This window comes from Lutjanus erythropterus, chromosome 21, assembly GCF_056507025.1.
Source record: "Lutjanus erythropterus isolate fLutEry1 chromosome 21, fLutEry1.hap2, whole genome shotgun sequence".
Lineage (NCBI taxonomy): Eukaryota > Metazoa > Chordata > Actinopteri > Lutjaniformes > Lutjanidae > Lutjanus > Lutjanus erythropterus.
In genome coordinates, this window is record NC_139337.1 from 22956938 (window position 1) to 22980270 (window position 23333).

The following is a 23333-nucleotide window of genomic DNA, read 5'->3' on the forward strand; positions in this document are numbered from 1 at the left end:
CTAAAAGGGATATTTTAGATTGTTTGACGTGGGATTGTCAGTGGATTACCTACAGTAGAGGAGAAGCAGAGAGGAGCGCCAGCACAGAACCTACGCAATGTAATGACGTGGACAGGATCGGCAGCAAAACTTAGTTTAGTTTATATTCTAAATATAATGTACACTTAAACTTATATTTATTTTTTTGGGCTAAAACACATTTTGTTGCTGACCCTGTCCCCAGCAGTTTAGCTTACTTGGCGTGCCGACTGCCATCTACTGCAGGTGGTGATACACTGACTATGGAAACATGCGTCATACAACCCCACTTCAAAAAATCCAAACTACCTCTTTAAGCTTTGGAGCAAAGATGTAAGATTTCTACACATGAAGCAAGACCATTATATTGTGAATAAGGCCTTAAAAGGATGAAAACAAAGCTGCTATAAATATTACCCTGTATGTTTTTTTTTTTATGGTCGCCCTCCAGTCAGGGAGAGAAAGCAAAACAATATTTTGTTTCATACTGAACAGTGGCCAGTTTAAGGGCAGTTACTGCACCTCCACTGCCTAAATAAGTGCTTAGGCAAGATCTTCTCAAGAGAATCGTTATTAAATGGTAAGACAAAAACATAATATGTCATACTTTTGGCTTCTGCGTGAGCCAAAAGCCGACAGAGCTCTCAGACCCACCTCTTAACCGTGTCAGCACAAAGAATACTCTGCAAAGTGCATGAAGCCCTACATGAGAGGACATGGAATACATGAATATTCCAAACTGTTTCACTAAAGTGGAATGTGTCTAAGACGTTTTCAAACAACTCCAGTGACCTACAAAAGACTTATCAGTATTAAGCCATACAGCCATGAAAGACACGACTTCTGTTGATTTCAAGTAATTAAACATTCATGTGAGTCAAAGCAGCTCCTCAAAGCACACCTCAGCGATGGGTTGTCTCCAGAAACAGAAGGAGCTGAACTCCGGGCAGCTGAAGGTGGCGTTGTGTTGTGAACTCCGTAAAGGAAAAACGTGCTCCACCAGCTCGCTGAGCCGGCTGTATCTGTAAAATAAAAACCAGCGGTGGGAACAATAAACATTTGTCTGAGAGACGCAGCTGACAGACGAAAACAATGGCTCCAGTGACGGTTAAATACTCACGATGTTTTATTGCCTTTGGCCTGCTCGAGGATTAACTCCCCTTTGGGATTCACTGTGAATATCCGGCACACAGGCACACCCACTTGCTTGTAGGCAAACACATCCTTTAACACAAGAGAAAACACAATGAGGATCATTTTCAGGATACTTACCTCTTTGTGCTCATTAAGTCCTAGATTATTCAGTCAAAGATGAAATCCGTTGTGTAAACTTACGACAATACGGCAACAAAAATGTTCCACTCACACTTTCTCTGTTCCCAAAGGCTGCATAGAAGGGATGTTTGTTGGGGAAAAACAGGTTCTTGATGTCTGTGAGGCATTCGATCTTGAACTTCTCAGGCTTTTTTTCAATGATTTCTCTGACAAGCGAAAGAACAGAAGACAGACTAAATATCCGACCTGAGACCTTTGTTAAATTTTTATAACCATCTATAGACTTCATGAGTTTCCAAAATGCAGAAAATGACAATAAAACAGGTTAGTTAAGTTTCCGACAGGGTTTGTGCAGTAAAATATTTAAGATACCTAAATCAAAAAAATCCCAGACTCTCAAAGCCTTTATCATTACATCCAAAGTGTTACTCTAAATGCAAATGCAAGAAATAAGTTGACAGAATTCCTTGTCACTTTGTCTGCCAGCTGTTCATATTAACTTTGATATGTTTTGATTCATGGTGATGTTATATGTGATCATTTCCAGACTACAGGGCTATGAATGCCAAACATGACTCTGCAAATGTATTATTACAAAAGGTTTTTCGTTCAGATGAGTGATTGCGTTGCTGAAACACCAGATTATGTTGAAAATCAAGACATTTTTTAAAGAGTATATTCAAATTCAAGCATTTTTCTCAGCTTAAACAGTTCAAAACTTGCAAAACTATGCACCCTGAACTAAACAATGTAAATAACATTAAAAAAAATCAAATTTTAAAGATTTTAGGTTTTAAAAAACAGTTCTGAACCAACCAACTTCAGTGATACAGTCCTACTTTTACATTAATGTGTGGTAAAGGATCTGAAAACTTTCTCCACCACTGAGAATAATGTGACCAGTGTTCAAACTTTCAATTCCAGCAAAGCAAACAAAAGACAAAGTAGGATAACCTCTGAAAATAGACATTTCTGCTTCTCCTCACTGTAATTTGCTGGCAGACGTTAATGTCAGTGCTCAGGATGAATGCTTGGAGAGGATTTCTCACCTGTGGAAGGCAGAGAAGAGGCTGCTGGGAGACAGCATGAGGGGTCCTTGAGGCAGCAGGGTCCCTCTGTCGTTCACCCAGTGCAGGTATCCTCGGGTCATGTCGGCCATGCCGATCGCTCGGGCCGAACAGTACAGGAACTTATAACCATTCCTGGAGAAGTCACATATTCAGTAATGGGTTAAAATGTTCACTGTTTGATATCTTTTATCCTGACAGAATATTGATCTCTTACTCGTGCACTGAGTGGTAAAGCTTAGCGATTCCTTGATGAGTCCAGTCTTTCCCGAGCTGAGGCAGAATCTGACCAAACACGTCTGATCTGTGGGGAGAAAATCGATTATCAGGCTTCTCATTTAAAATATTGTGAATGAGACTGAAAGATTTTCTGTCTCCGGTCTTTCTGTCTTTGGTTGTTGTGCGTTTTGCAGGTGATCAACAAAGAATAATTGCATGAATGACAACAGGGACAAACACTGTGGAGACAGCAGGATGTAAATGAGGGCTTTGACTGGAGTTTGGAAGGACAGCAGTACGACCGCAAGAGCAAAATGAAATTCAATCCCGTGGAATTAGAGGTGTTAGTGGAAGAACCAAAAAACACAGTGTTGAGCTATGGCAAAAAAAACAATCTGAATATTACAAAAAGAAATGCTGTAAGGGAGAGAATCTGTGAGAAAGTCAAGAACAACAGATGAAATTAAGAGAAGGTGGCAAGATACAAGGCAAAGACCAAAAGAAAAATTGGCTCTTGAAACTTCAACTATATAATAACGTTGGCAAACAGAAGGAAACAGGACGACATAATAAATGTTGGTGGTAATTTTTCTTACTGCTGCCTGAAAATAAAGACCGTATACTGAAGATTTTTCTCGTACTTGGTGATGGTGCCGTCGATATCAGAGATGATGACCTTGTCGTCCCAGTTCCACAGGTAGATGGTGCCCTCGCAGCGACATGTCCCCTGGTACTGAGTGGTTATGCTGAAGGTGACATCATTAGGCCCCTCCCTGAGCTTCAGGCTGGCCTGGAAGAGACACGAAACGAGTCCAGTTTACAAGAATCAGGATGGACAGAACCAGAGACATCATCTTTTTTATTCCACGTTTGTCATCTTTGCCAAAGCCTACTGCATACATTACCCATGATGCAACCAGACCACTGACAGCTTAGTCAGAGAATCAGGTGTGTCGTGCTAATCACAGCCAATGTAGCTTCAAGCAGAGATGAGGAGCAGACAACAGAGGTCTGGTAAACTGACTTTTTTTTTTTTTCATTTTCAAACTTGAAACTCTCCTCTGGAGACAAAAGGCTTTAGCAGCATTTTTTCACATATTCTGTCATACTCCCCAACATCTGTAAACAGACTTTGATGTGTGAAACAGATGGAATTCCCCTTTAACTCAAACAAGCATTTCCTGGAGGAACACACACAGTATACTCTCAGTGGTTGAGTGAAACCACAGAGTCTCAGGACCATCAACAATCAGAGGATAGGTTAACAAACAGGCACGTTTTGGGGTTGTGGGGTTGGATCTGGCTGTTCAGCATGAAGATTTGAGGATTCATTCTTTTCTTTTTTTTTTAAATTTCTCAGTTCAGTGGCTGACGTGACTGAAAGTATATCACCCGCCTTGTGTTTCTATCACTCTTCTCCACCTCCGTCACACTTAGTTTTGTGGTGAACTTGATTCGGTTTGAGAAGTTTACAGTCTCCCACGCTGTTGCATTGCTCTGTGTACAATGACGCAGCTAACCACTAATTTTTCATAAGTTAAGCACCAAAACACATCGTCACAAAAGTTTTTTTTTTTTTTTAAATAAGTGCAGCAGCTAATATAGAAATAAGCTTTTTATAAGCAAACACACCTGCTTGCCTGTCCATGTTTTTGCAGGTATTTCTCTGTGCCTTATCTTTATGTAATTAATCTAGATAAGATTTCACTATTATGTGGAGAAAAAAGAAAAATCCAGTTCCTTTTTCTGGCAGCAGGAAGTAAATGATGTTGTCTTACTGCACAAAATAAACATAAAAATATGTCAAAGCTCTCCTCTTGCTGCTTAGGCCCACCTTCTTCCCTGAGCTTCAGCGCACATATTCAGAAAAACAGCTTCTTTGCCTAATTTTAGCCACAATCAGACACGACTCGTCTTACTATCTGGTCAGACGACAGGCGGAGGGACTTCTTGTAGGAGTGACAAGGCGCCGGGGCCGGCCCCTCTGTCTGCACGTGCTCGGTGGGTGTCAGAGCAGGTGCCACAGCATTCAGCTCTTTGGTCTCATCGTCACTGGACCACTCTGCTGCTTTCTGCCTGCAGGAGAGGATACAGTCAGAAGAACTACCAACAAACAACATAAAAATGAAAGAAAACTGCATCTACCACAGAAAAAAAAAAAAGTCAACCTGAAATTATGGTTCCAACTAACAATTAATTTCATTATTGATTCATCTGTCAATTATTTTCTAAGTCTTCTCTTGATGGTATGGATTAGAGGACTAAAAGAAACCTGAAAATATTCATATCTGAGAATATGAAATGAGATCATTTGGTAATTTTTCTTCAGTTATCAAAATAGTTGACAATTAATTGACTAATTGTTACAACTCAACCAGCAATGGCAACAGCATTTTAGACAAATCTATGTTAAAATAAGGACAATAAGGAGGCAAAGCACTCCAAAAAGCCACAGCTACACTACATGATATGATTCAGGGTCAACAAAAAATCCCTGCAGAGTCATTTGGAGCCACTGGAGGGCAGCAGAGCTCCTCATCTGCCTGTACAGTAACTGTACTGCTTTGTTCAACACTAAATATGCTTTTGTTTTCTTATTTTACACAAAACTGGATACATCCGCAATTAATAATAACCTTGAAAATCAGCCTGGTTTGAACTATATTTAAAGTCTTTCTCCTGATTTCTTAATGATGAGTTTATGAGTCATAAAATAACAGCTCTGCCGCTGACTAACATGCTAATCCAGCCTCTGTGGGACATGTTTACTCAACACTGCTTGTGTTGCTGTGTGTGACTGTCGTGTTGTGAGGAAGCCAGAGCTTTGTTGCTGACTCACTGTGTTTCTGGGGCCTGGTGAAGGGCAGGGCTGTCTCTGGTCAGAGACTCCTGCCTCTCTAACTTGGTCTCTGATGACGACTGAGGAGAAGAAGAGGAGATAAACGTGAAGAAAAACCAATGAACAAGAACCGGTACGATGTAAAGGTTCTTTCATGACTAAAAAGTCCTTATATAATGATGCAAAACAAGGGTAAATGGTGTCCGACGCATTTAGACAACATGTTCCTCATTCGACTAGACTCATTTACAATGCAAAGCACTACAGACAGTTTGGGATTCCCATCGTCATTCCCTTTCCTGTAAAAACACAGATGGAAATGTGACTTTCCCTAAAGACTTTTGAATGAGTCACACATTCAGTACCTGTTTGACGCTGCTCTTCCTCCAGAACCACCAGCGTCCGGACTTTTTTGGCATTTTCTCCTTCACCCATGCCTCCTCTGTAGCCTGCCGTTCACATAAAAGATTCATGTGTAAATAGATACAACGTGAGATCAATAAGTTCACCATAAAACACATTAGACTGAGAGGATACCTTTGGTAAGTTCTTCTGAAAAGCCTGCATACTGAGAATCAACGGGGCTGCCAGCGTCCAGTTATAATACCTGCAGACAAGGTTATTGTTGTTGTTGTTTTGTTTTTTTTTGCTGCAATGTACACATCATGCAAGTACATGTGTGGTCAATGTCCACACATGTTAGTGACAGTAAGAATACTCACCTGTTTGCAATTCTAACCACCAAATTGGGATTGTCAATTATTGCTGGATTCTCTGCAAATTCATTGTAGGTGATGATGTGCTCCATGAATTTATCTGGAATAAACAGCACAAAAAAACTTGATAAATCATCATATTTCTATATTAATAACATCATCATCAGTATGGAGGAGCAGTACAGCAGAACAGGCAAAATATTGAACGCATCCTGCTTATTTAATCCTTATAAACAAGGATTTTAAAGATTCAAAGGTTTATTTTCAGACATTCACAAGTAGATTCTGGTTCACTGGCACAAACAAGTAATTTGAATCTGTTTTTTCTGGCTAAGAACAAAGACAACAAAACTGAACAAATCAATAAATACTGAATGAATATACATACATTGAGTGGATGATTGTGTACAGTATGTGCATGTATACATGTCTAAATAAACATTATGTGTAGTGTGGATTTATATTGACAATGACGGTGCATGATGATGAGTACAAGTTAAAAACTGTGCATTTTAAACTGTAAAATATAGTAAGAGTATTGGTGAAATGCAATGTGGTGCACTCCTAACTTGTAAAAAGACTAATGTGAGCTACTTAGATTATAAAAACATATGAAAGGAAAAATATTCACATTATAAATTTGTAACAATAGATAAAAACGTGCATACGTCACAGCAGCAAGTATGCAATGTGCAGGGCAAGACAGGCAATATATCTTTTTCATTAATAATCAATAACATCCTGTATGAGTACGGAAGAGTATTATGGCCAGGCAAATTGATCGTATTGACTCAGTCTCCATCAAGAGGCTGGAGATGGAAAGTAGCTTCAGCTATATAGAGGGTATGCATGTGATGTCACAGTAGGCGGATTTTATTCTCAAAATGCAAAATTTAAAAAAAATATCCTGCTCCTCCCATTGTTCCTTATGCCTGACCCATAGGAATAGAAATTTCTGCGCACCTTTAGAGATTTCCGAGTTTTCTCCGACACCTCCACACAGCGACAGCGTGACGTCAGGGAGGTCACCAGCAGAGTCGGACAGACACTCGGTGCCGCTGTCTGCTGCCGCGCTGCCGACAGACTGGGGAGACTGGGATCCAGAGCGCCTCCCCATCTCAACCCAGTGTTTAGGAACCTGCTCAGACTCACTGACAACACACACACACAGACGGCGATCCAGTTTCACGCAAACAAGAAGCACTGAGTTGTGCAAAAAGCTGCAGCCATTTTTATTTGTTCCAAAAGTGAATGATGTTATCAAGCCTCCATATTTTTTAGCACAACCCCAGCAGTGGCTACAAAACACCAAAAGTTGTACTTGTATATAAATAAATGATCCTAAATGACGTGACATCCTGAGAAAGGATTCCCAGGTTTGTACCTTTTTGGGAAGTATCGAGCAACAACATCAGGTTCAAGTGCATTCAGGTCGTCCAGGTAGATATCTTCAGGCCCCTGATGTTGGCTCCTCTTCCTCACACCTTGACGAAAGGAAGACAACAGATCTGCGTAAAGTTTTCTCAGAAATCTATCTATTCATTTCCTTTTCTTTGAACTTCTGCATGTGAATGCAGGGCAGGCCCAGACATCGACTATCAACTCAGGCTCAAATAGAAACCACATCCTTTCTGTCACAGCTGCAGAAAACTATCTGATGACTTTCCCACATTATTTACAGTAAGGTGAACTACTAAAATTGTCATAAGCTTAAATGTGGTTATTTACATTTTCATGACAACTAAATAGAATTATAGGTTATATCTATTTTTATTTTTTGTTGAAGGGCAGGTAGTCTAAAATTTTTGCGAGAGTCTTAACTTTTTCTCATCCTACATTTCTCTTTGTCTGAGTCTTCCCTTGATTGATTCATTGTATTCATTCAGTGACTGTATTTACAGATTATTTTTAGTAAAAACAGGAAGAAGCTGGAGCATTTTTCTAGGACCATTTTCTTATGCCTGCCATAAACATTATCTTGAGATATCAGCTAGAGGGCAAGGCAGTTTTTTTTCCAAATAAGGAAGAACCTTTCTTTGTAGGATCAAAAACAAGATTCAGCCTTCCTCCTTAAAAACTTTCATACAGTTCCTAAGAACATCTAGAGAACCAAACCAACAACTACTGCATCTACATCAGAGATTGCTCCTGTTCTTCAGTCATTATAAAATATTCTCACATTCATATCCATGCTACACAATGAAAAAAACACTGCAAATCCCTGTCAGTTAAAGGGATAGTTTGGATTATTTGAGGTGGGGTTGCTGACAGCCTTTTCTGAGGGGAAACCCACCGTTAGGAGTCAAATGTCAAAATTGGTTTGTTTGCATTATCGTGTGACTTACCCCTTTAAAACATAGAAGTCACACCATGACGCAAACTAACCGATCGAAGCATCACTACACCAGCAAGTCCTGCTTTCTGCAGAGCAAAATGACTCTGGTTGGCTTGGAGAGAGGGATATTTACCTTATATAACGGTTTCCCCTCTGAAAAGGTTGTCTGACAGCAAGGTAAAACCGTGAAAATTACAGCGTACTCCTCTCTGCCTCTTCAAACTAGGGGCCTGCCAGCCACCATCTATTTTAGTTAATACACCGACTATCGATAAGTAATTCATACAAACACACTTCAAACAATCCAAACTATCTTTTTAAGAACACAAGGTACAAAAACTACAACACACATTATCAGATTGAGTTATAAAAGTAGTTGTCTTACTTCTCCTCTTGATGGGGGAGTCTGTGGGTTTGGAGGAGGCTCTTGCATCAGGACAAACTGCCACTGAGTCACCTGCCACATTTCTGCCTCCACAGGCAGCGGAGCCGCTGTCCCTGCGGCTGGGTGGTGTAGACGTCCACCTGGTCTTGTGCACGGTTTTTGTGCAGAGCGCAGAGTTAGTGGGACACGGCTCAGAGATAAAAGTGCTGGACATTAAATTTGAGAGGTCTGGCTCGTGCTTGGTAATGTTTGTCTCTTGTGACGAAGCTTCAGGGGGCTGCGGTGGTTTGTAGCTGCGCTGATCAACTTTGACGGTCCGAGGCTCTGGTTTTACAATACTGCAGATGGAGTCTGTGGTTCTCTTTCCTTCTCTCGACTCTTCCTCCATGGCTTCTGTGCTCAAGATGACCCTGAAATGTGTGTTCTCAGAGGGAGTGATGGTCAGTGTCTTTGGCTCCGATTTGTCCTTTTTATTGACCTGGATACAAAAAAGAACAGCACAAGATAAAGCCTAAATATACATGCATTCCCAAAGCTTCTCACTAACTCTCACTCCACACATGTATAAATGAGGACTAGGGGTTAATATTTTTCTCCTCTGGAATCCTGGGAAATGCACTAGTTTTGCTGGTATAACTTCAGCGGCGTTATTTGGGTTCCCAATCTTAAAACTTTAGCCTATTGTTTGGTGGTATTAATAATAATTAAGACAAAAGAATGCCATTTATAGAAATCAACATTAAAATAAACAGTACTAACTGCACATGAAGCTTGAACTTCACTGCAAGGACGAAATGCCAAGTGATGTGTCACTGTCTGACTGAACAGCCTTTACAATTCTTCATATTATAAACTAATAAAATTTGTTAAAACAAGACATTTGGTGTTTTCAAAGTCACTCTAAGAAGCTGAGATGGATTCCATATTCTGTTAGCATTCAAAGGCAGAGCTGAGGCATCACACTGTGCATCCCACAAAGTTAGACATCTTCGACCTAATAAAGTCAGAAAGCTCTCACTCGGAGTGAGATTTTGGATTCTTCAGGAGATTTTAGCTGTGCTGCTCTGGGTGAGGTGCATTTCTGCCAGTATTTCGCTCAGGGGTGTTTTGGAAAAAGAATGGATCCAGGGTTCTTCCACCTTTGGGCTTTCACTTGAAAGTTTATCTAATGTTGAAACCCAGCTTAAAAAAAAGCAACCTCTGACGTGGAAAAGCAATGGAACGGTCACTAAAGTTGGAATTCCAGGTCGGAAACTCCTGCAAGATCCACCTCGAGGTCTCTATATTAACAAACCTGACATCACATCAATATGGCAGTGCGCACACATGCAGCAGACAGAATTACCTTTCAGTTTTTACTATTTCCACTAGTGTTTGTGTTGTGAAATATGCTGTAACAACTCTGTACTTGACATCCCCATTTTTATTCAGTGGATCTGTGCTTGACTGAAGTATTTGCAATTATTTCTTGCCTCTTTTAAAGTGTGAGATCAGCTGCAGTAGTTGGAGCTAGGCCTGCATATTTTCTAAATGTATTCTCATATGTTTTAAATATGTTTTATAAAGTTTTCCTGGCTTCCCATTATTATATTTCCTGGTTAACAGCAAATGTTTGTTTTGGTTGAGCATTTCCGGGAATCCCATTTCCTGAAATTAATCCCTGATGAGGACATGAATTAGACCTGCAACCCCACAAATCTCTCGTTTCGTTTGTGTCAAAGACCAAAGTTCAGACCAGATTCTACAAGTCTGAAGTCTGAATCTCACCCTGGTGGATTCTGGAAACTCTCCCCAGCTCCACTGCATGTGTGACTCGGCTCTGAGCATGCTCTCTGTCGGCTTCACCATCAGCTCAGAGTCGCTCTTGGGCGACATGGGCTCGGATATCTCCCTCCTGTAAACAAACACCACATTTCCACTGAGTCAGCTGTAACCATCCCCTGGGAGTGATTTGTTTTACCCAGCTCTGTTTTGATGAATCAGATTAGAAACGTGTCATTGTTTCTCTGTGTTTGTAACAATGTAAACATAAAATGGGACCGTACGTAGTGCAAGGGGACCAGTCTCCGTCAGAGAAAGGGTAGCTGTCCCATTCGAGGGTGGTGAGGGGGGAATGTTGCCTGTGGTCCATGTTGTCCTTCATCACTGAGAGCGAAGATGTCCTGAAGACAGGAAAGAATAAAATAAACAAAAGTTTTACAAACAACAAACACATAAAAATCAACTGTTAAACAGTGTTTACTGACCGTCCATTGTGCGTGTTGTGCTCCTCGTCTGAACTGAGCTCACACAGCTCGAGCTCCCCGCCTGCGGGTGTGGTTTGCTCTTCCTTGCGTGGCTCGGTCTTGTGCTTCCTCCTGCGTCTCTTCCTCTTCTTGCCGGCTGTGTTGGAGCAGGTCTGGAGGTTTCCAGAGGCCGGGTCTTCTGCACCAACATGCTGACCGTTCTCCGCCGCCGATCCCCCACATCTGGCCTCTCTGCTCCTGAACAGAGCCTCCTCTGTAGGGATGGGCGAGGTCACCAGGTGGGCCGGGATAATCTCCTGTGTTGAGGTCAAGGTTATGATGTTGTGCAGATATAATATAAAGTCAGTAAGATTCATCCACTGAGGACCATGAATGTGAGATATTTCAGTCTGACTTTAAGTGGTGGATGGACCACGCAACAGACCACATTGGAGGTACGCTGCTAGCATGGCTAACAAAAGACGCTAAGGAGGGCAGGTCCTAGAAATGCTGCACTGATTTCTGCTAGTAAACAAGATCAAAAACTCACACTGTGTGGCTCCGTCTCCTGGACGAAAAAGGCCTCTCCATTATCTCCAAGCTTCATGTGCAGCTCCACAGGTTCCCCGTTGATTTCTATGTCAATCTGCAGAGTCAAAAAACACATTTCTGTAAGAAACACAAAGCTTGACTGTGTAGTTCACCTTGTTGTTGGCCTCAGGTTTTAGCAGCATTAATGAGTTCTGTCTGCACCAAAAGAGCAGCATGTGCACTTCTACACCACAGCTCACGGATAAAAAAAAAACTGTGCCACAGATTTACTTGAAGAATTAGAGTTAAGCCAGAGGAAAAAAAAACAATGAACAGCTTGTATGAAGGCTTGCAGTTTACAGCATATGCCACAAGTTTCTGTCCACGTATTAAAACAGAGTCAGGACTGGGCTGCTCGGGTAAAATTAGGTTGTTAAAAAAAGGACAACAACATAAGAAAACATGCTTTCATCTTTAAATGATCAGAAAGGCTAAGAAATAAACCAAAGTCTGCTCAAACTGTCTGCAAGATGCTGGCATTTGATATGAGGTCAAGATCTGGTTTTATTCTGTTTTGTCCTGCTTATTTTCTTAGCAGTGACAAAGATGCTTTTAACCCACATGATTTACATAATCACTGTGAACAGCCGAGTATTTCTGGTGCTGTCTGGCTCTCCTGTAAGCTCGTAAAGATAAGGCTTTTCTCTAAGACCCTTTTTTTTGGACGGGATGAATCTTTAGGAGTTGGGAATGAGAGGCTAAACTGAGCTTTAGTCCGTGCATCCCACCTTAGTCGTCAGCTGACAACTACACCGAGTCTATAAATAGAGAGGAAGGGCAATCTGCTCTTGTGAGGAACAGAGAGTGGATTGGATGGAAATGTTCAGAGAGCTTCAGAGGGAGAGGAGAGGAGAGGAGGACAGAGGAACAGAAAATCTATTGTGCAACTCCATCATCACAACACACTGAAATAGGCTGCTTCAATATGCACATTCATCCCACATTTTACTGCATGTTTTTAAAGCTCTGGTAGGCAGTTCCATGATAACCTTTCTGTATATTCTAAACCAAGTGTTCTGAGAGAAAACTTGACTTCTACGCCTCCTCTTGGCTCCTGTTTTCAGGCTTTAGAAAATCTAGCCTGTGACGGGACACTTTAGCCAATCAGAGGTCGGTGCAGTAAGCGATTCTGGCAAAATTATCACCCTGCAGAACCAGAAAGCCCCGGCAGTTTGCTGAATAATGTTGGCGCCTTGGGAACCAGCTATAACTTGGGTGGTAATGATACTGCGGTAAAGATTTCATTCATTTAGTGGCATCTAGCAGTGAGCTTTTAGATTGTGAACACCTTGTCTCACTCTCCCCTTCCGAGCATAAACCAAAACTCTGGGTTACTGCAGAAACATAGCAGTACACCAGTGACAACATACAAATGAATACTATATTCCATTTCTGCCATTTTCTGACAATAGATCCCTATAAATCTTACACAGTGGGCCTTTAATTGCATATTCTGACATTTTTAAGACATAAAATTGTACCTTTTGCCTTTCATGTGTGCAGTGTGTCTTTGCAATTTTAAAAAAAGTGCTGTGACTGATTCATTTTTTTTCTTTGTACACCCTGCATTGCAGCCACTACAGCCTATACCTGTATACACAAACTTTATGTAATAAAACTAGAAAAGTGGGCTATTATTTTAGTAAAGTTAGCGGCCTCGAGAGAGTTCAGCAACCTCCAAAAACTGGTGTGTACGTGTTGTGTTAAAGTGTATCTTTGCCTCAAAAAAAGGCAGACATAATTTTTCAAAAGTCTGATTATCTGTTTCCTTTGAGCAATGTTGGCACTCACCACTTTCTCTCTGGAACGCAGCACTCCCAGTTTTCCGAAGCGGACGTGGAAAGGGGAGCACTGGAACGTCCCATCAGGCTGTCGCACCACAATCACGTCTATGCAGCCTGACAGAGTGGCCTGATTGATCCCCTTATACAGCTCCTTTACTGTCACCAGCACCTGGCCCGCCAGCTGCCCCACGTAGTTCATGGTGTCCACCTGTCAGCAAAAAACACCCAGCATTCATTAGCATATTATGCAACAGCAATATTCTGCTTTTATTACCCGCTAAGTTCAACACACCTGAATTCCTATCAGAACGAAACCGCACGCTACTTTCTTTTACTAGGACAGTGTCCTGGCAGTGAGGCTCCTGTTGTTCAGAATAGTCTGCAGAGGAGATGCAAGCCGGTCCCTAAACACAGCGGCTCTGTCCCATTTTCCTCAAAAGAGTCCTGAGCCGATCAAGACTTAATCAGGCCCTCGAATGCAGCAACAAGGCTGCTGCAGACCAGAGCAGAAGGGACAGTGTGTGTTTCCATCTCACCAAGGAACACACTTTAAAATCCCTGGGTCAAATTGACCCAATTTGAGTAAATAGAGACAGCTTCTCCTGCTCTGCTTTAACTGACATGTCACTGAGTGTTAATAATATGTCATTTGCAGGTTTAATTATCATATGCAGGTTTTTAATATTAACCATCTGTCAAACTATGCCTCAAATAACCATAGTTTTAGTTCAGAAATATAAATAAATAACACTGGCTAAAGGAGCTCCTTAACTTTGGTTTGATTGGTAAACAAAAGGTTTTCTCTCCAAGGTTTCTGGGTAAATTTAATCCAGTACTGCGTCAGCGCCACATCGGCCCAAACTGACCCTGTGACTGCCAGGTTAAGTTCTGCACATGGCTTTTTTGTTATGTGAATATGGTGCTGATCTACACATGATGTGAAAAGACAATGACAAAGTTTGCCTTTAAAGGAGCTGAAGTCATCTTCATCTGGTCTGTAACCTGGCAAGAATCCTGCAGTATATGAAACGGTGTCATGCATCAACAATAACGGCAGAAACACTGCAGATCTTAAGTTTTAACTAGAGATCAAAGTTCAGAGTATTAGCCTGTATTATACACAATGCTTCTCAAGCATTACTTCAATCCATAATGTACTAGGACTCTGTGCTCTCCTCTTAACAATAAACTCAAAAATAATCAATCAAACTCAACTCAATAAAAGCCACTCAATAGTAAAACATTATTTTGTTGTCTGAAATCTACCAGCCACATTTCATATTTCATGAGCATTTGGCCGGTGTTAATTTCCCACTCTGCCTTAACTATGAAAAACACCTTTGTCAAAAAAACTTTAGCTACCAGAAGGGAGAAAAAATATGGCTGATGATACAAAGTCTTAAGTCTGTTCACTTAAAACCAGTTGACAGATGCTCAGTTGATGCATCAACAAACGTGGAGGCACCAAGCACGTCACATATACCAAGAGATGAAAGCAAGACCTCATTCTGTCATGAAGCTGAACTAATATTCTTCCTTTATTATCACTTCCTTTCAAGAAACTCCCTCACTCAAAACAGACAATCTAGAAAGATGACCAAACTACATAAAGGTCAAAAGATAAGAATCTGAAGTACTCATGCTCACCACTGTGTCAGCTACACAACACGCCACGCTGAGCTCACTGATAAAAACAACAGTGAGTTTCAGTATTCAGGACAGTAGTTTACACTGACTAAATCAGAGCTGGATGGACTTTAAAACCATTCAGACCATTAAGACTAGCAGCCACTGCACCAACTGACCTGAAATGCACTTAGCTGGCAGTAGAGGGAATAACTGAATAACTGAAATAAATCTGCACCAAATTAAGATGTGTGTTTAATCTGATTTGCAGGCATCTCTGCCTCATGACATTCATTATTAATTCAATAATGAACCAGCTATTTTGATAATCAATTACTCTGTTTGAGTAAAAAAAAAGAAAAAAATAATCAGCAAAATGAATACGGACATACGTGGTGATAAAATAACATGAGATGATTTAGATTTGTCTACCTATGAAATTAAAACAGACATCTTGTTATTCTGTTAAGGCATAGAAATTGATCAAATTTAATTTAGATAACATTTCCATTATTGGTTCCTAATCAATCTGAGTCTGAACACAGCACAGAAACAGTATTTAATTAGCCTATGTATTTAATTCACTTTATTAGCCTAAAAAACATAATTTCCACCCTGTCAATCAAATTTAACATAACAAAACATGTATTTTCTGTGATTTATCCATGTGATTATCCATTCTATTATTTAATTCATTATCAGCCACCAAGAGTAGAGAGGATTGGAGGTAGATTTGTGTCAGGGCACCGCAGTAGTTCACTTCATTTACTGAGGCTGAGTCCTCAGCAGGATTATGGTTTCAATTCTAACATGTGGTCCTTTGCTGCATATCATCCCTTAGCTTAGGCTGTTTGATCCTAATGAAAGCAAAAACAACCCAAAATTACAAAAGCAAACAAAGAAAAACTAAATAGACTTGGGATTAAAAATCAGGTCAAGATTAAATTTAGAGGAACTGAGGTCTGGATGAAGTCAAGTTTACCAGAGTAGAGAGATTCACAGCAGAGTTGTTACAGACCAGCACTGCACTTTCCAAATAAAATGCTATTATTCTGCATATTCAAATTGAAGATTAACCAGCACCCCAACTCACCAGAGTCCACGGGGACTTCAGGTGCAACCGCCGGTCATGCTGCTCTACAGGAAACCTGCCTGAGAGCTCCATGTCACTCCGACAGGACTGAGCTGAGCCAAGGCCTCCTCAGCCAACCTGCTCCTGGTCTGTGCCATGCACCACAGCTCCTGAGACCTGCCTAACCCCTCTGAATGAGCACAAACTCTGAGGGAAAATAACCCCCCAGCCTGAACCATAAAACGCTTATGTAACCTCTCTCTGCGCCGGTCCCACGTCACCACCAACCTGAGCTCGAAAAGTCTCAACAGTGAGACAATTATTTGTTTGACTAATAGATGAATCAATTAGTCTGCAGTGTGGAAAACAATGATAAAGGTGCATCAAGAGCTGAATCACAAGCCAACCATACTGGCACGCTAATGCCTTTAAGCATGGTATAGTATGCTAGCATTAACCTTAGCTGAAGCCGACAGGAATTTGGGCAGCATTAGCAACAGTTGCTAATTAGCATTAAACAAAGTACAGCTGAGGCTGCCAAAGCTAGAGCTGACTCAAATGCTTCAAAGCTACCACCATTAGATAATAAGATAGGAAAGAGACGCTGCATCAGCTGCACCAAAAGAGGCGAAAGACTGATAAAGAACGAGGAGGTGAACCCCTCTACTGCATTTTATCAGTCTCAAAACCCATGCGCACAAAAACCAGGTACATGCATGTGATATGAGTGCACAAAACAGCACAAAAGCATCCTTATGTTGCGGTCCCTCCACCATGGGGCTGTGATGAGTCCAAGTTTGACCCTGTATGTGTTTGCCTCTGCTCAAAATACACTCGCTTGTTAAGCTGACTTTTGAGGTATCATTATGTTTTTTTGATTGAGAAACATGTTATAATGACTGCAGTATATTTTTTTGGAGGCATCTGTACCAAATGAAGGTGATATTTTTAATTTTTGTCATCTTTTGGGGACCTTGAATGTCAGAGCTACATGTCAATCCATCCAACAGTGGCTGAGATGTTTTAATCTCAACCAAAGTAGTGGACCGACAGATCAACATCACCATCCCCACAGCCAAGTTGTTCGTCACAAACTGATATCTAATATAACCGACGGTATAAACAGCACTCATGCAGGCATCCAGTGTACCGTGACACCAGTTGATAGTAGTATCACTCTGTGTACACTGTGTTCCTGTAATGTGGCTCTCCTCCCAGTGAACCACAGAACACTGTAGAGAGAAAGTGCAAAGCTCGTTTAATGGACAAAGCAGAAGTGTCTAGATGAGAGCCATCAGTCATGATAGCTACGCTGCACACCCAGAACCCTCTGGTGAGCTGACTGCACGCTGTCTGCATGAACTACACACCACACCAAATTTAGCAAGAGCCTCAACTCCCACAGTACTTCGTATAGACCCTCTGCCACAGCACTTCAAGCCTGAATAAAGATGTAGAGGTGTGATGATGTTCTGCAGTTTTGCAACATGTGTGGACTTGAAATATGCTGAAGTTAAATCAGAGTTTATTCCCTGATGAATGACAGTATTCATGTATACAAACAAAAAATCTAAACTGAGAGTCCACTTATTGTTCTGGAGGTTTTGACTGTATACTTTCTCATCAGATCAACAGATACGTTTTTTTGTTTGTTTTTTGGAGTAATTTTGCAGTAAAAACTAAAATCTTAGTGTCAAAATTTAGAATAACCCTTTTCTGCTTCTGTATACTTCTCTTCCACTACATTTTGGAGGCAAATGTTGTACTTTTCACTCCATTAGACATTCCCTCCAGAGAGCTGCGATGCTGTAATCATAACAAATCAAGCAAAGTCAACCGATCCCTGTGAATTCTGCACGGCCTTGCAAATTTGTTCAAACCCCACAACTTTGATCATACATGTACATCTTAGTGGCATACATACTCATGATACAATCATGTATTTGGTAACTTTAGTTAGTTCCTTTTCAGATTGTAATACAAAGTATACATTAACAGTTAGCATGTATCATTATTGATTAAGCTACCCTGCAGTATATAAAGTAGCCTGATTAACAGTCATACAACGCTGTAGGCAGGACATTGAGTGAGACTACAGAGTAGAGAGTTTATATTAGCAAGAATCTGGCGATAAGATATGCACCAGGATACAGGGGTTACGATTCATTATATTGCAATATTGCATTACTTAAAGGAAGGTGATATATTGCTTATTTTAGGGACACAGTATAAACAACACCCCACAATTTGCATGAGCTACATAAAGTTTGCTTTTTTGTTCAATCAGAACGGTAAAGATGGATAACAGCACTGCAATCTGGGAGTTGGCAGTTTAACACAAAATGAACCACTGCCATGAATCTTTGCACGTATCACAATACAGATTTTTGAGAAGTGATGCAGTAACACAAAGCATAATGTTGCAATATTGAAGTGTATTAATATATTCTTACAGACTGGAGTCTGGAGACTGCAATTGGATAAAGAATCAGATAACTGTAAAAATGCTACCATTTTAAATTAAATATTGTGGTGCAGAAATGTCCTGGCCTACATATCATAGTTTTACAGACTTAAGAAAACGTCTTTGTTTGGTGCAGATCTTTGCAAAAAGCACACCATAATGATATGTTTTCAATGAAAATGAGAATAATGATGTAAAAATTAGCGTTCCCTCTAATATTGCAAATCATACAACTGCAATATCAGTCAAAATATTTGGAATTGGATATTTTTTCAAAATCATTAATTCAAAATCACTCTACAGTTCTCAGGTGCGCTGCAACTGACAATAATTTTCATGATTAGTTAATCTCACGATTCATTTTTTGATTACTAGATTAGTCCTGATCATTTAGTCTAATCATTTGCTGCTCACTTGCTACTAATGTGACCAATCAGTGGTTTGCAGTGCTTTCACGTCACCTTTTAGTATCAGCTCAGCTCGCTTGGAAACTTGACCAAGGTGACACCAAATTAAGTACCAGGTACACGCTACTATCTCACAGTAGAACACCAAAAAAGAGGGAGTAGAGTTGAGTCGAGTTGAGGCGTAACATGCATGGAAAATGCAGCTTATGCAAAGTCCAGCTGTAGACTGGTGGTGAGGAAGCAGATCTTGGGCTGAGATTGTTTTGTCAGCTACTGTTTTCAAGGTCAAGATGCATCAAAAGGAAGAAACAAAGACAATTTGGAAACTGAAAGTGTTCTTCTATTTCTAAACAACATGTGGCTGCACTTCCTCCTCATTTACAGGAATCAAACTGACTGTAAAGCTTCACAGCCTCATATTAAGACAATAATCTGGCCATCTCCATGGATACAATATATGATTAGAATAAAGCCGACCAAACTCCTACAGCTTTGATTTTTTAGGTCCTTTTTGTGCTGCATAACTGAATGTCCCCAGTACTTAATGATGCAAATCCAGCACAACCAGTTCTCATCCACAGCACTCTGATGAGAAGGGATCTTAAGAGGTGTTAATCCTGTTTACAAGATTAGTACCAATCTAGCTTTCCCTGTCTCTGCACGTTTGTCCCGCTCACTACGTCCAACGTGATTCTGCGTCAGCCAGTGGTTGCTTTAGCCAAGGCTGTGTCACTGAGTCTGCAGGTTTTCACTTCAGCCACCAAAACACCACAATGTTTTTGACTCAGCTAACTGTGTGTTCATTATGCAACCTTACAATTATTTAACATTTCCTTCATCAGTCTGCTACCTCACAATTTATGAATTAATCAGTCCAAAACCCAACATAATAGAACACACAGTTATATAAAACAGAGAAGAGTAGCAAACCCTTACATTTGAAGAGCTGGAACCAGATTTATTCTGTATTTTAGCTTTAAAAAATCACATGTGAATTCATCAACTAACTATTTCGCCACTAAATGCAACAATATTTTGGTTCTTTCAAAAATCTACTATGTGTGGGTGATGTGATTTCTGGCAAAAAATATGTTTTTCATTTGAATATCTCCACATTCACTTGGATTTCTGCTACATTGCAGACTTAAAGGAGAAAAGGACAGCAAGAAATGCAGTGTCACAACGGATTGAATCTCAGTCAACATTAACTCTCATATCACAGTTAATATATAACAGGGGAGACTGGGGGCAACATTTTTAATGACAAGACAGAAATATTGAAGTCCCACCCCATTTTGCTCTTTGCTCCAATGACAGTTGGACAAGCTTGGTACCTCAGTCAATTTTATCCTTTCCTGTTCTTAGATATGCTATGTGCTAAGCTATATGAAAATACATTTTGTTAGGGGACCTATAAAAGCGACATATATTCACATTTCAAGTTAGCTAATGTGAGCAAAACACTACCTAACTAGCTTGCTATCTAAGTCAATCATTACTTAGCTGTTTACCTACTGCTTTGCTAACATAAGCTAGCTAGTTAGCTAGCATTTTGCTAATATTAGCTCACTTAAGATGTGACCCTGTATTTAGCTTTTACCAGAAAATGGGAAAACTAGCTGAGGCACCAAGTTTGCTCAAATGTTATTGGAGCACAGAGCTATAAAGGGTGGTACTTAAGAAGGGTCAATTACGCCCTTGGTGGGGCTGAAAAATAAAAGTAATATTAAGTATCTGAAATAAAGGGACACCTCAAAGTAATTATTGCTGCTCCAGTATCTAACAATGTTACTTCCAACGTTTTTGTATATGGTAGATTTCAATTATGTGAATTGAGTAAAAAGTAATTCTACATTTAAGTTTAGTGAAAAATGTTCATTTATATGTTTATTCAACAGAAACTTACATAAAACTTTCATAAAATATTTTTTTTGTTTAAGACAGAATCCTACTGAGCATGTGCATGAGTGTCATCATTCTTGGTTGTTTCTGATTGGAGGGATTGAGTGTGTTACCATGTGTCCACTGTTACAGTTACCCCTGGTCTCCCCTACATACACTCATATAGGCTATATCAAATCAAGATCCTTGTGTCTATTTTAACACAATTAGATAATGAAACCAGCCACTGAATGTTGAAACCATGTGATCAAAAACTTATCTACCTCATACCTGTAGATGATGTCAAAGTATTTTCGCCATAAAACCTACAGTATGAGGCGTTCAGGGACACCGCTGGAAGGTTTAATTTGAGATAACAGACATTTAGGAGAATGACTAGAGATTTATAACAAGGAACAACGTGTCGTGCTGTAGGCTTATGTACATATATTTATGTTACAACCCTTCGAAAGCGATGTTTCACTATCAAACAGGACTTAACGTTAAGTTGCGAGCCGATAAATGACTCCTCAGGCAGGTTTCAAGGACTCCGCTACCGGTGTTTTTACAGCCGAGAGGAGCGATATTAACCCGCTTTAATAAACACCGCGTCTCGTTTTGTTTTTCTACAGTCTTAAATGGGCTTACAGAGGAAAACGTGTGTAGAAATCATCCTACCTGCTGGAGTAGAGGCTCACCGCAGGAAGTCTCACCTACAGTCCCTGTGGCAGTTTGTCGACTCTCTGCTGCTGCTGCTGCTGCTGCTGCCGTATGGAGCCGAACACACCACGTGACCCTGCAGCGCTGATCGACGCCGCACGTGATTTACAACGCAGGAGGACATATGATGAGCTTAATTATTAAAGTTAATTATTACAGATTTATCAGGATCAGGAATGTCGGGATTTTCTTGCACTATCAGCCTCTCAAATGTAGACCTCCATTAATTAATTAGAAGGAAAGAAAAAAAAACAACATTACTAAAAATGAAACATATCTCTCAAAATTATTTTATTTATTTTAGGCAACTGAACAACTTCTCCACTACAATAATTTAATGCCTTTGTTTACATGTTACTTTGCAAAATCATATATGAACACAAAGTAGGCAAATACTCAACAAATAAACAGTGGTGGAAAGTACTGAAAATCTGTGCTCAAGTACAAGTAGTGTTCCTAAAATAATACTCGATCACAAGTAAAATTACTGGTGTTAGAAATACACTTAAGTAAAAGTATTTTTCTGCAAAATATACTCGGAGTTTTAGTTACTTTGTTGATGCCAGTCATGTCTCCAAACTAGGGATGCAAGTTTTTGAATAGTTTTTTGTGATTTAAGTCTAAGTTTAATGTTCCCCCATTCAACAAATGGTTACTGCCATGTCTGCTGATTAAGTATCCATGAATACATTTAATCAATGAATGAATGAATGAACATTTAAGACAACTTAATCAAAATGTGTGCTCCCGCAGCATTTTGTTTTGTTTTTTAGTTTTTAATGCTCCTATAAGTATGAGTAAAAGTGCAGACTTGAAAATCTACTCATAAAAATACAAATACCCCAAAGCTACTTAATTACAGTCATTTGAGTATTTGTTATTAGTTACTTCCCTAAATCATGCTGTATTATTATGGTTGAAGGGACATATTTTTCCTTTGGCCTATAGTGCTAGTCTGCAACATTTACAATAAAAAGAGCCATTTTTGAAAAAGAAAAAAAAAAAGAAAAACTAAAAATTATCTCAAGCCAAAACTGTTACTTTCTTTGGATATGAAGCTTGGTGAGACTCAGGGCTACCAGCAAAATTAGCCTGAGACACACATTTTAGTTGATGAAATATTAAAAGAATTCATATATAGTTATATTTCTACTATTGCACTGCATTTAAATGATGAATTAATGTGATAACTAACTAATAACTGACCTGACTGGTGCAGATGAAGTTCAATCTCCATAAAGCACAATCATAACATTTCATATTATTATACCATCAAGAATATATTTAACTAGTTTTAACCGGTAAAATTTAATCCAAATTGGATTTGATACAATTTGTCCGTTGTTTCATCAAATTAATGTCACAGCGAGGAAATTCATTTCCCAGTCTCCAGGTGGAGGTCAAAGGTCACAGACAGTCACAGAGCAGCAGCCCTGCAGGTGGTGTGGGATTTTCAGGGATTTGCTCTTGGACAGTTCGGCTGGGCAGATATTTGACAACATGGTTTAGGCTGAACCTGAATCCCGTGTGTGTGCCGTCCAGCTGTCTGATAAATGAATGCTGGGACGGACAAATGAATTTTACCATCCACGTGTTCTGGAGGGGAAGTAGAAAGTTTCAGTTCCCCATGAACACAGCTGAGTCAGACTGTTACTGTCACACAGGGATTTCACCCTTTAGATGTGAACCTGGAATTTCTATATTTTCAA

At 40.0% G+C, this 23333-nt stretch overlaps 1 protein-coding gene across 1 annotated transcript; it reads right to left on the minus strand.

Moving 5' to 3' along the window:
* Positions 1 to 171: 171 nt before the first annotated feature.
* On the minus strand, positions 172 to 21680 carry LOC146307672 (phosphatidate phosphatase LPIN2-like). The gene is made up of 20 exons (XM_084746859.1): positions 21583 to 21680; positions 13462 to 13662; positions 11630 to 11725; positions 11101 to 11396; positions 10900 to 11016; positions 10622 to 10748; positions 8855 to 9332; positions 7519 to 7618; positions 7098 to 7285; positions 6141 to 6234; positions 5956 to 6025; positions 5784 to 5867; positions 5419 to 5498; positions 4499 to 4655; positions 3221 to 3369; positions 2578 to 2664; positions 2343 to 2495; positions 1385 to 1499; positions 1139 to 1242; positions 172 to 1040 (listed from the first exon to the last, which is right to left on the minus strand). The coding sequence occupies exons 2-20, from the start codon at positions 13651 to 13653 to the stop codon at positions 896 to 898; spliced, it is 2832 nt and encodes a 943-aa protein (XP_084602985.1). The 5' UTR covers positions 13654 to 13662; positions 21583 to 21680; the 3' UTR covers positions 172 to 895.
* Positions 21681 to 23333: the final 1653 nt, after the last annotated feature.